Genomic DNA, 12,135 nt, shown 5'->3' with positions numbered 1-12,135 from the left:
ACTCCAGTACTACTGCTTTCTTTTGTGTTTGTTTTTTTTTTTCTGGTGTGCTCTTATGATGCCATCTTCATTTTCTTATTATTTTATAACTGGAAGATTGTACTTAATCCCCCTCACCTACTTAGTACATCCCCCCAACCCCCATTGCTCTCTGGGAACCATCACTTTGTTCTCTTTAACTATGAGTCTGTTTCTGATATGTTTTGTTTATTTTTTAGATTCCACATATAAGTGAAATCATAAAATATTTCTCTTTCTCTGACTTATTTCACTTAGCATAATACCCTGTAGGTCCATTCATGTTGCCTCAAATAGCAAGATTTTTTTATGGCTGAATAATATTCCATGTATATATTTACCATATCTCCTTTATCCGTTCTTCTATCAATGGATACTTAAGTTGCTTCCATATCTTGGGTGTTGTAAATAATGCTGCAATTAACATAGGGATGCATATATCTTTTCAAGTTAGTGTTTTTGTTTTTTCAGGTAAATACCCAGAATTGGAACTACTGGATCATATGATAGTTCTCTGTTTAATTTTTTTTAGGAACCTCCATACTGTTTTCCATAGTGACTGTACCAATTTACATTCCCACCAACAGTCCATGAAGGTTCCCTTTTCTCTACATCCTTGCCAACTTGTTATTTCTTATCTTTTAGATAACAGCCATTCAATAGGTATGAGGTGATATCTATCTCATTGTGGTTTTGATTTTCATTTCCCTGATGATTAGTGATTCTGAGCATATTTTCATTTGCCTGTTAGCTATCTGTATATCTTTGGAAAAATACTTATTTGGGTCCTCTGTCCATTTTTAAATGGATTGTTTGGGTTTTTTGATAGCTTTGAGTCCTTTATATATTTTAGATATTAACCCTTTATCAGATAAATGATTTGTTAATATCTTCTCCCATACAGTAGGTTGCCTTTTCATTTATTGATGGTTTCTTTCACTGTGTGAAAGCTTTTTGGTTTGATATGGTCCCATTTGTTTATTTTCACTTTTGTTGTCCTTGCCTGAAACAACATCCAAAAAAGTATCAATAAGACCAATTGATGTCCAGGAGTCTTTGGTCTGTGTTTTCTTCTAGGAGTTTTATTGTTTCAGGTCTTACATTTAAGTTTTTAATCCATTTTAAGTTTATTTTTGTGTGTGATGTAATGAAGTGGTCCAGTTTCATTCTTTTGCATGTAGCTGTCCAGTTTTTCCAATACCACTTGTTGAAGCAATACCATTCATTAAAGAGACTGTCTTTTTCCCCATTTTATATTCTTGCTTCCTTTGTCACATAGTAATTGGCTGTATAAGTGAGGATTTATTTCTGGGTGCTCTATTCTGTTCCATTGATCTATGTGTCTATTTTTCTGCCAGTGCTATACTGTTTTGATGACCATAGTTTTATGGTATAGTTTGAAATCCAGGTAGCTTTGTTCTTCTTTCTCAAGATTGCTTTGGCTCTCCAGGGTCTTTGTGGTTTTATACCGATTTTAGGATTGTTTGTTCCAGTTCTGTTCTAGTTATTTTCTTAGTGGTTACTGTGGAGATTGCAGTTAACATCCATAAATTTTTAACATTGTTATTTGAATTGATCCCAGCTTAGCTTGACTTTAATACAAAAACTTTTCTAGACTACTCTGTCCCTCCCTTTACATTATTATGTTCATAAATTACATCTTTCTATATTGTGTGCCTATTAACGTAGATTTAGAGTTAATTTTTTTATGCATTTCCTCTTTTAAATCATAGGAAACAAAAGAAAAGTAGTTATAAATCAAAGATAAGATCATACTGGATTTTATATTTACCTATGTAGTTACTTTACTGGAATTCTTATTTCTTCATATGGCTTCAAATTACTAGTGTCCTTTTATTTCAGCCTGAAGAACTCCTTTTAGCATTTATTATAGGGCAGGTCCATTAGAAGTGAACTCCCATAGCTTTTTGTAAGATATAGAATTCTTGGTTGATAGCTTTTTCTTTCAGCAGTTTAAATATGTCACCCCAAATGCCTCCTGGTCTCCGGTTTCTGATGAGAAACCTACTATCAATCTTACTGAGGATGCTTCTATGTGATGCATCACATCCCTGTTGCTGCTTTTGAGACTCTCTCTTTGGTTTGGCTTTCAACATTGTGATTATAATGTGTCTGAGCATGGATTTCTTTTAGTTTATCCTACTTTGATGTCACTGAGCATCTTGGTTGTATAGTTTCCTGTCTTTCATAAAATTTGGGAAGATATTAGCTATTACTTCTTCAAATATTATTTTTGCTTCTTTCTTTCTTCTGCTGGGAGTCCATAAGGCACATGTTGGTATGCTTGATAATGTCCCACAGCCCCTTAGTCTCTGTTCATTTCTCTTGATTTTTTTTTTCTCTCTGCTCCTCAGACTGGATAATTTCAATTGTCCTTTAAGTTCACTGATTCCTTCTTTTGCCTGAACTCCTCTGGTGAATTTTTCATTTCAGCTATTATACTTTTCAGCTGCAGGGTTTTTATTTGGCCCCTTTCTGATGAAATATTGTTTTCCTGGTTTCTTTTAGGTCTTTGTCCCTGGTTTCCTTTAGCTCTTTGAGCATATTAAAAACAGTTGACTTTCTCTAGAGAGTCCAATGTCTAGACTTCCTTAAAGGCCACTTTCAGTTCATCTCTTTTTTTCCTATGAATGGGCCATAATTTCCTATTTCTTTGTGTGCCTTCTAATATTTTATTGAAAGTTGTTCATTTTGAAATTACAATGTAATAATGATACTCATTCCATCCCAGGGTTTACTGTTGTTGATTGTTAAGGGCTGTGGTTGTCTTGTTAGTGCCTTTTCCAAACCATTTCTGTGAAGACTGTATTTCTTGTCATGTGTTGTCACTGAAATCTCTGTTCTGTTATCTCAGTGGTCAACTGACAAATTCCCTTAAGCAACTTGAGGTAAAAAGAAAAAAAAGTAGTAATAAGTATATTTTAAAAAACATTTCCCAGTCTTTGTGGACTGGCTTTTAGCAGGGGCACTCATTCATTGCTAAGTCAGGCCACTTACAACTCTGACTTAGCCTTCACCTCTTTTTTGTACAGAGCTCAAAGACCAGCAAGAGGTGCAAATGTAGGATGCTCTCAGATCTCTTCTAAGCATGCGTGCAGCCCTGGGAATGTGTGGTGCACTCAGATTCTCCAGGATACATTGATAGCCCTTCAAAGCCCTGACTCCTCCAAGAATCTTCTTCCCCAGCCTCCTCCTTCCCAGGCCTTTGGTCTATGTACTGCTCCATCCACCATCCCTTGTATCAGGTGACTATGGGTAGCATGTCTTCATATAATTCATCACATGCCACCTGGAAAACCACTGCAACCTAAGATGGGCAAAATAGAGGTCAGCCTCTACACCAGTCTTCACGGAACCACCAGACAGAGTCAAAATGCACAACCACAAGTTTTTTTTTTCCTTCTTTTTCTTTCTTTTGGTATCATTAATCTACAATTACCTGAACAACATTATGTTTACTAGGCTCCACCCTTCACCAAGTCCCCCCCCAAACCCCATTACAGTCACCGTCCATCTGTGTAGTAAGATGCTGTAGAATCACTACTTGTCTGCTCTGTGTTGTACAGCCCTCCCCGTGCCCCCACACACATTATACATGCTAATCGTAATGCCCCCTTCCTTTTTCCCTGCCCTTATCCCTCCCTACCCACCCATCCTCCCCAGTCCCTTTCCCTTTGGTAACTGTTAGTCCATTCTCAGGTTCTGTGATTCTGCTGCTGTTTTTGAGTGAAATCATTCGGTACTTGTCTTTCTCTCCCTGGCTTATTTCACTGAGCATAATACCATCTAGCTCCATCCATGTTGTTACAAATGGTAGGATTTCTTTTCTTCTTATAGCTGAATAATATTCCATTGTGTATATGTACCACATCTTCTTTATCCACTCATCTACTAATGGACACTTAGGTTGCTTCCATTTCTTGGCTATTGTAAATAGTGCTGCGATAAACATAGGGGTGCACCTGTCTTTTTCAAACTGGGTGACTGCATTCTTAGGGTAAATTCCTAGAAGTGGAATTCCTGGCTCAAATGGTATTCCTATTTTGAGTTTTTTGAGGAACCTCCATACTGCTTTCCACAATGGTTGAACTAATTTACATTCCCACCAGCAGTGTAAGAGGGTTCTCTTTTCTCCACAACTTCACCAGCATTTGTTGTTGTTTGTCTTTTGGATGGTGGCCGTCCTTACTGGTGTGACGTGATATCTCATTGTGGTTTTAATTTGCATTTCTCTAATGACAAGCAATGTGGAGCATCTTTTCATGTGTCTGTTGGCCATCTAAATTTCTTCTTTAGAGAACTGTCTATTCGGCTCCTCTGCCCATTTTTTAATTGGATTATTTGCTTTTTGTTTGTTGAGGTGTGTGAGCTCTTTATATATTTTGAATATCAGCCCTTTATCAGATCTGTCATTTATGAATATATTCTCCCACACTGTAGGATACCTTTTTGTTCTATTGATGGTGTCCTTTGCTGTACAGAAGCTTTTCAGCTTGATATAGTCCCACTTGTTCATTGTTGCTTTTGTTTCCCTTGCCCAGGGAGATATTTTCATGAAGAAGTCGCTCATGTTTATGTCCATAAGATTTTTGCCTATGTTTTTTTCTAAGAGTTTTATGGTTTCATGACTTACATTCAGGTCTTTGATCAATTTCAAATTTACTTTTGTGTATGGGGTTAGACAGTGATCCAGTTTCATTCACTTATATGTAGCTGTTCAGTTTTGCCAGCACCATCTGTTGAAGAGACTGTCATTTCCCCATTGTATGTCCATGGCTCCTTTATTGTATATTAATTGACCGTATATGTTTGGGTTAATGTTTGGAGTCTCTATTCTGTTGCACTGGTATATGGCTCTGTTCTTGTGCCAGTACCAAATTGTCTTGATTACTGTGGCTTTGTAGTAGAGCTTGAAGTTGGGGAGCGAGATCTCTCCCACTTTATTCTTCCTTCGCAGGATTACTTTGGCTATTCGGCGTCTTTGGTGTTTCCATATGAATTTTTGAACTATTTGTTCTAGTTCGTTGAAGAATGCTGTTGGTAATTTGATAGGGATTACATTGAATCTGTATATTGCTTTGGGCAGAATGGTCATTTTGACAGTATTAATTCTTCCTAGCCAGGAGCATGGGATGAGTTTCCATTTGTTAGTGTCCTCTTTAATTTCTCTTAAGAGTGTCTTATAGTTTTCAGGGTACAGGTCTTTCACTTCCTTGGTTAGGTATATTCCTAGGTATTTTATTCTTTTTGATGCTATTGTGAATGGAATTGTTTTCCTGATTTCTCTTTCTATTAGTTCATTGGTAGTGTATAGGAAAGCCACAGATTTCTGTGTGTTAATTTTATATCCTGCAACTTTGCTATATTCCGATATTAGTTCTAGTAGTTGGAGTCTTTCGGGTTTTTTATGTACAATATCATGTCATCTGCAAATAGTGACAGTTTAACATCTTCTTTACCAATGTGGATTCCTTGTATTTCTTTGTTTTGTCTAATTGCCGTGGCTAGGACCTCCAGTACTATCACAACAAGTTTTTGACAACAAGGTCCATAATGCTCCTCCCGGTGCTAGCAAGCCACACCAGGAATGCAGATTGACATCCCCAAAATATCTGTCTGGCTAGGGAATGGGGGTTTGTAGGTGGTAAAGAAAGCTGCTTCCTTAGTGAAATATAGCAGCCTCTTTTTCAGTAAAGGCACCTCTGGGTATTTTGTTTGTTTTAGATTCCAGAGTTCTAAAAGGTTGATTCTTTTTTGTCAGCTTTATGGTTGCTTCAGTGGAAGAACTGATTCTTAGAGCTCTCTGTTCTGCCATTTCTGTGATGTCACTCCCCACTCTAATGTTTTTTATTTGTTTTAAGTAGCAGTATATTCCATAAAATTTCTGAGGGTCAGGAATCAGGGTTAGCTGCGTGATTCTGGCTCACGGTCCCTCATGAGTTTACATTCAAACTAGTTGGCCAGGGTTGCAGTCATCTCTTCTTGTATGAGAAAAAAATGTGAACCCTGGGTAAATACTTAGTGGAGAAGAATTTGTTTGCCCTTCCCTGGAGACATCACCATTATGTGCTTTACTCAGCCTTAGAGATGGAAGTAAGAGACCCCAAGGAACTTCACACTACTATGGAAAAGAGCAGCAAATTCTTGTAGTCAGTCTTCTCTTCTCCCTTCTTCCTCAGACTCCTGTCCTTCTGCATTCAGAAAACTGTGAAAATAAGCTTTCAGGACACCCAGAACCTTAAATATACACTACAAATAACTTTTCCATTATGTTCCTTTGGTTGTTTTATGGAGAAGATGTGTTCTTTTGGTTACAAAATGTGTGTGCATGGGAGAGGCACAGTATGAGTGATTCTTCTGTCTTCTGGTAAAGTCATAGCCCCAACTCAGAAGATGAACATCTCTTTATCATATATACCTGCTCTACATGAGGCACTGTATATTAGGCAAAGAGGGGCACAGAAAAGGTATAGAACAATCTCTGCTCTCGAGTACTTATTATAGTATAAAGGAGGAAATATGACAGGACACTGGTAAAAAAATATGTATGTGTGTGTGTATATATATATATATATATGTAAGGCAGCATTTGTGCCCCAGAATAGTGGCTGCCACAGTATTAGTAAGGCAGATACTTAACACTGTCCTTAAGTAATAATATGAAAAGCAGAAGGAAAATACGAATATAGCCAGGAAAGAAAGTGAAAGATCTTTGTAATTTTTTAGTTTTTCAGATTTGGTAAATATTTTTCAACATAGTCACTTTCAAGAATTTTGTATATCCTGCCTGTAGGACCAAAGTCTTTCATTTGGCTCCTTACTCAACAATAATCAGACAGTTTCATTCTCATTTATTTAATTATTGATTACCATACAAAAGACCATTATCATCTGCATTTATTTTAATTTGAAAAAGCAATTAGGTTTGTATTTACAGTTTTATACCTACTGTTCTAATATCATTTCAGTGTTTACAGAGGGGTTCATAAATGAATTAGCCATTGGGTCATGATGAGACTAGTAATACAAACCCAGTCTACCAATTTGCTCACTGCCATTTGTGTTTAAAGATGGTAATGCTACTGGCGTTTCTTTTGTTTGAATGGGTATATCTGGAAGACAAGGTTGGGGATAATCACGATGTCAGCCTCTTGGCAAGGTGACCTTTCCTTGGCAATAGCATCGCTCCTCTAATAGATGATACAGGCAGGTTTTTAATACTGCAAGTGAGGGAGGGTAGTTCTGCAACTTCTCTTAGGTTATGATTATAATTGTTCTGAAATAAAAGAATGTGTATGTAAGTTTTTCTTTTTCATACTGTTCAGATATTAAGCACACTGGACTGGAGCTTGACCCATACGTAGCAAGAACAAACTTTCTTCTGTGAAAGTGTCTCTACTTCCTAAAATACATTGAAATCAGAGTAGCAGCCTATACTTTATTTTTATACACAAGATTTAAATTGTGGATTTTTCTTTTTGTGTAAGTTAGACTGTTGTATTTATAGTTTCATATCTACTTTAGTTGTGCAATTTAATCACGTCAGTTGGAAGCTTACATTTTACTTTTTCCCCTTCCAAAATGAAATCCACATTACCTTCTTTATTATGTTTACAATTTGAATATATTCTTTACTTTCTTGTTGGCTACAAACACTGTTTTCATGCTTTTAATAAAAAGTGAATTCTAAATTTTCGTTTAATTTTCCTCTCCTAGACAATTAAATCCCATACAGAAACTGATGAGAAACAAGCAGAGAACCGCACCATCACTCCACCTGCTGCACCGAAACCAAAACGGGAGGAGAACCCTCAGGTAGGCCCAGCCCTCCAAAGTCATGGCTTGGTCTGTGAAATATGACTTATTCCCACATACCAGGAAAGGTACTTACTTTCTGAATTGCTTGATTTTCCTTTTCTTTTCTTTTTCACTATTTAGTAATGATATTTTCAACTCAGGTTGGCCCAGGGCAGATTTAAGTCCATGAGCTGTCATAATGGGTATTTCATACACATGTTACACATTTGAAATAATAAGATTAATGATCATTTTTCCAGTTATTCCATTGCATTCCTCATGACCATTATGTTTGTTTGTCTCAGTGAACAAAGATAAGATGTCCAGTTCACTCAGCCAGGGTCTGTTTAGCTATCAATTATAGTTGTTACATGTGCATTTTTTGTTGTTACCATAGTATTACATTAGACCCCCAAATCTCAAACGAATAAATAGCTCAGAAGTAGTTCATTGAAACATAAGAGTAAGGATGAAAATAGTAACATCTAAAGTACAACTTGGGGTAGAATTATGAACTATTTTAAATAGCAAACAAGACTCTGGTACAAATATAGAATGTCAATTTGTATATCCTTAGAAAAGGGAATTTTTTAGTTAGATGCTTTTGCACAAGAAGCTATAAAAAGAAAAATATGGACAAGGAACACGATGACTACCTAATAGTTGGATTCTATTAGACTAGCAGTCCGTTTCCTTCTGTCTTCAGTGCCCTCCTTACTATGAGACCATGTCAGGTATGGTGGCATGAAGCCATCAAAGCTTCATGTCATTTTTTATTTTAAGTAGTGATTTTTTAAGCCAGATCAGGTTTTTCTAAAACTACAAATTTTAATTTTTTCTGATATGAAGTAGATTAATTTTTAGTTCATCTTTAAAGAAGGGACCAAAACTTGAACTGAAAAGGAGTACCACTCATGCAAATTGCTGAGAAACTTATAAAATCATCCACAAAATTAATGACAAATATTAATGCTTAGAGGAGGAAAAATATAACAAGCTATTAGCAGAATTTCCTTATCAAAAGAAACTGAAGGATATTTTATGACAGTGGCACCATGTAGGCCAACAAGTGCCACCATGTGTAGTCGCAGATATTTCACCTAGTTGGATGGAACCATTCCCACAAAAAGAATAAATCAGTTTTGGCATACATGTGATACATTGATAACGCAAAAATTCTCAACAACTTTTTACTGTTTATCACTAAAATTCTTTTCCACAGGAAAGGAGCCTTTTTTTCATTTAGTAATTCTTTTGTGTGTTGGATCTATACTGGCAAAAATAAGTTGGATATGAGTGACCAGGAAGGGTGCTGTCACTTGACTGAGAGAAGGTGCATCTGAATGGCAGTCCATACACTGCTTTATTAACAGAGAACAGTTGGAAAACAACCTTCTAATCTTGATTAAGTTTTGAAGGAGTGGTGAGAATTAGGTATGTAGTTAACTGGCAGCCACAAGCTGTGTGCCACCTCAGTGTGCAGCATGGGAATGGGCTGCGAGTCCAAGGCCTCCTCTCCTTAGGGGGGGTCCCCCCGCCTCAGTGAGCCCCCTGCCCTGGGGAGTACCCTGGTTGTTGGGGGCAGGTCCCATGTAGGTTTTGAAATAAGAAGTAAAAACATTTCTTTAGGACTCTGTGGATACCAGTAAAGGATATTCTTTGTTCTCAGGTGGCTTGTTCAAGGACTGTATCATCTTCATAAAACACTCAATATCTTCAATACTTGAACCTATCACCTCAGGCAAAATATCTTGATATTTAATGTTGAGGGTAAAATGTCAAGGTTTTTAAAGACCAAACCATGGTATAAATAATTATACAGGCATATGTCTTCTCACAATTGGATTCTTTATTCACTGGCAAGACAAATTGATGACATATTATTTGGCATGTTTAGCAACTGCATGCAGTGGTACAGCAAAAAATGAAGACATTCTTTCTAGACCACATGTCACCAAAGAGCAATAATAGGAATCAATCTGTTGCACTTTCCAATTTTAAGCATCTTTGGAGTATAATACTTTAATATAGCTTCTGACTGAGCCCTGAGAGTGGTCTTCAGAGAGAAATTGCTCTGTAATTTTTAGGTATGTGATTGAAAAACTCATACTTTAAGCCAAACTGCCTGCTGTCAGTCCTAAAACTCATTTAGCTTTGAGTTAGCCTTGTCCAACCAGTGGTAGTAAAAATTCCTTACATTTTCACTGACCTCTTATATGACAAGTGAAGTACTTAGAATTGGAGCTTATAAGGGGGGCTGTTTAACTCTGTATGTTTTTTGAGTATGAAATCCTCTACCCTGTAGGATGATTTTTCAAAAAAAAAAAAAAAACTTAGGTCACTTGTGATGCTGATTTCTGGCATAGAGAAAGTAGAAAATGCAGCCCCCAGTCCTTCTCCTTTGATCCCTACAAGACCAGAAAGCCTCCAGTTGTTAAGACCTGAACCTGGCCTCCTTCAAAGAGCTCATTGGGCTGGCTTTCCTGCCGTGTATAATAAGGAACATGCTGTGGGCTTTGTGAGAACCTAGACTGAAGTATATTCTTTTGTTTCTCTGGCAGAAACTTGCCTTCATGGTGTCTCTAGGATTGGTGACACATGACCATCTAGAAGGTAAGAGAAGATATTCATGGTGCTGCCTTGCTTCTGACCCAGAGCTTTGTCCTTGAAAATGGTGTTGGATTTATTGCTAGAATAGAACATTGAAATGCAAATAGAGCATGGTTCAGCTAGTGTGCACTTTATTTCTTTTGGAGTAATACTTGCCTTCCCTCTATCCAATGTTCAGCCTCTCCCCTTCCTATCATTATTTATCCACATTGCTGTCCAGAGGAAACTCCACAGTTGCCTATACTAAGGGGACTTCTATTCCCTTAGAAGAACTCTTTTTTTTTTTTTTTTTTACCTGATGCCACAAAGTAGCAAATGCCCCTCTGACAAGTCTTTTATTTTCCAGTCATTCTAGGTTATCAGAAGCTTGAGAACAGTTACAAAGCTACACCTGTCCTAGCTATGTAATTCAAGAATGGTGACCTATGGTTACTCAGTCTAGGTCTATGAGTAAAGTTCATTCACACCTATATTACAGTGATCTAAAAGTAAACCAGGGCAGCTTATTTGCAAGTGTTGTTTACTATTAAGCTCTTGATCACAGAGAGCCACATTGTGGCACTGCCTGGTCTTGCTTTCTGAGAGGTGACAGTGGGTGGTCCTACATATTTGCTCCCATCAGTGTGCTTGCATTTGCTGAATCTGCAGTAAAACAGAGAGACTTGCCCCTGTTTCTAATTTGTCATGGGGAAACAATGAAGTAGATAAACAGTGAAGTTAAGTTTTTAAGGTTCTGCATGCCTTTCTTCTAATCCAAACCTTTTGCTTCTCCAAGAAATCCAAAGCAAGAGGCAAGAACGAAAACGAAGAACAACAGCAAATCCTGTATACAGTGGAGCGGTCTTTGAGCCAGAGGTATTCCTGGCCAGCACTTGGTCCTTCCTTTGCTGGTCTAGTTTTATTTGTGACTTTACTCAGCACTTTCCTCCTGAAAACTTGCTTAAGAGCAGTACTCTAATTGTACTTGGCCAGTTTTGTAAGATGATGGATTTTTCTCTGCCCAATCACTTCATTTAATTTTTACTATTTGCTGCTTTCCTATAAGTTTGAGTAGATACAAACCTACCTTCAAAATGTAACCATCCTGGGGGTGGGTGGAGCCAAGATGACGGCATGAGTAGAGCAGTGGAAATCTCCTCCCAAAAACATACATATTTTTGAAAATAAAACAAATACAACTATTCCGAAAAGAGAGACCAGAAGATACAGGACAACAGCCAGACTACATCTACACCTGTGAGAACCCAGCACCTCGCAAAGAGGGTAAGATACAAGCCGCGGCCCGGCAGGACCCGAGCACCCCTCACCCCAGCTCCTGGCAGGAGGAGAGAAGTCGGAACGGGGAGGGAGAGGGAGCCCAGGACTGCTAAACACCCAACCCTAGACATCCGCACCATTGCGCAGACACACAGTGCATGGAGTACTGGATACTAGGGGAATGGGGCAGTAAAATCTGCGAGCAGGTCCCCGCAGCCGGCGCTCCTGGGACAAAGAAAAGCGAGTGCCCTTTGAAAGTCTTAAAGGGACAGGGACCTCACAGCTGGACGGAGGCGTCCCAGCGCAATCAGCGCAGGAGCTGGGAATGTGAGGAACTCCAGGCACCCTAAGCCCCTGGGCAGCAGCACAGCTCCAAGGCCCCTCACGGAGATAAACAGCCTCCCGCCCATTCCCACTCCGGCGCGACCTCAC

The 12,135-nt window shown here is 38.2% G+C and overlaps 1 protein-coding gene across 22 annotated transcripts in view; it reads left to right on the top strand.

Annotated features, from left to right (window-relative positions):
* PHF21A (PHD finger protein 21A) overlaps nt 1-12,135 on the top strand; it is a 282,000-nt gene that overhangs the window by 245,044 nt on the left and 24,821 nt on the right. For all 22 annotated transcript variants that reach the window (XR_012122694.1, XM_073216471.1, XM_073216481.1 and 19 more), the window contains 3 exons: nt 7,756-7,854; nt 10,398-10,449; nt 11,222-11,301. Coding sequence is in view for 21 of the 22 variants with exons in the window: in XM_073216471.1 (XP_073072572.1) it covers nt 7,756-7,854; nt 10,398-10,449; nt 11,222-11,301 (231 nt within the window). In the remaining variant the exon portion in view is untranslated. The remainder of the gene's footprint in view (nt 1-7,755; nt 7,855-10,397; nt 10,450-11,221; nt 11,302-12,135) is intronic.

Source organism: Manis javanica, chromosome 11 (genome assembly GCF_040802235.1).
Source record: "Manis javanica isolate MJ-LG chromosome 11, MJ_LKY, whole genome shotgun sequence".
NCBI classification, from domain to species: domain Eukaryota; kingdom Metazoa; phylum Chordata; class Mammalia; order Pholidota; family Manidae; genus Manis; species Manis javanica.
The sequence above is the reverse complement of the archived record's forward strand: the minus strand, read 5'-3'. Positions and strand labels throughout refer to the sequence as shown.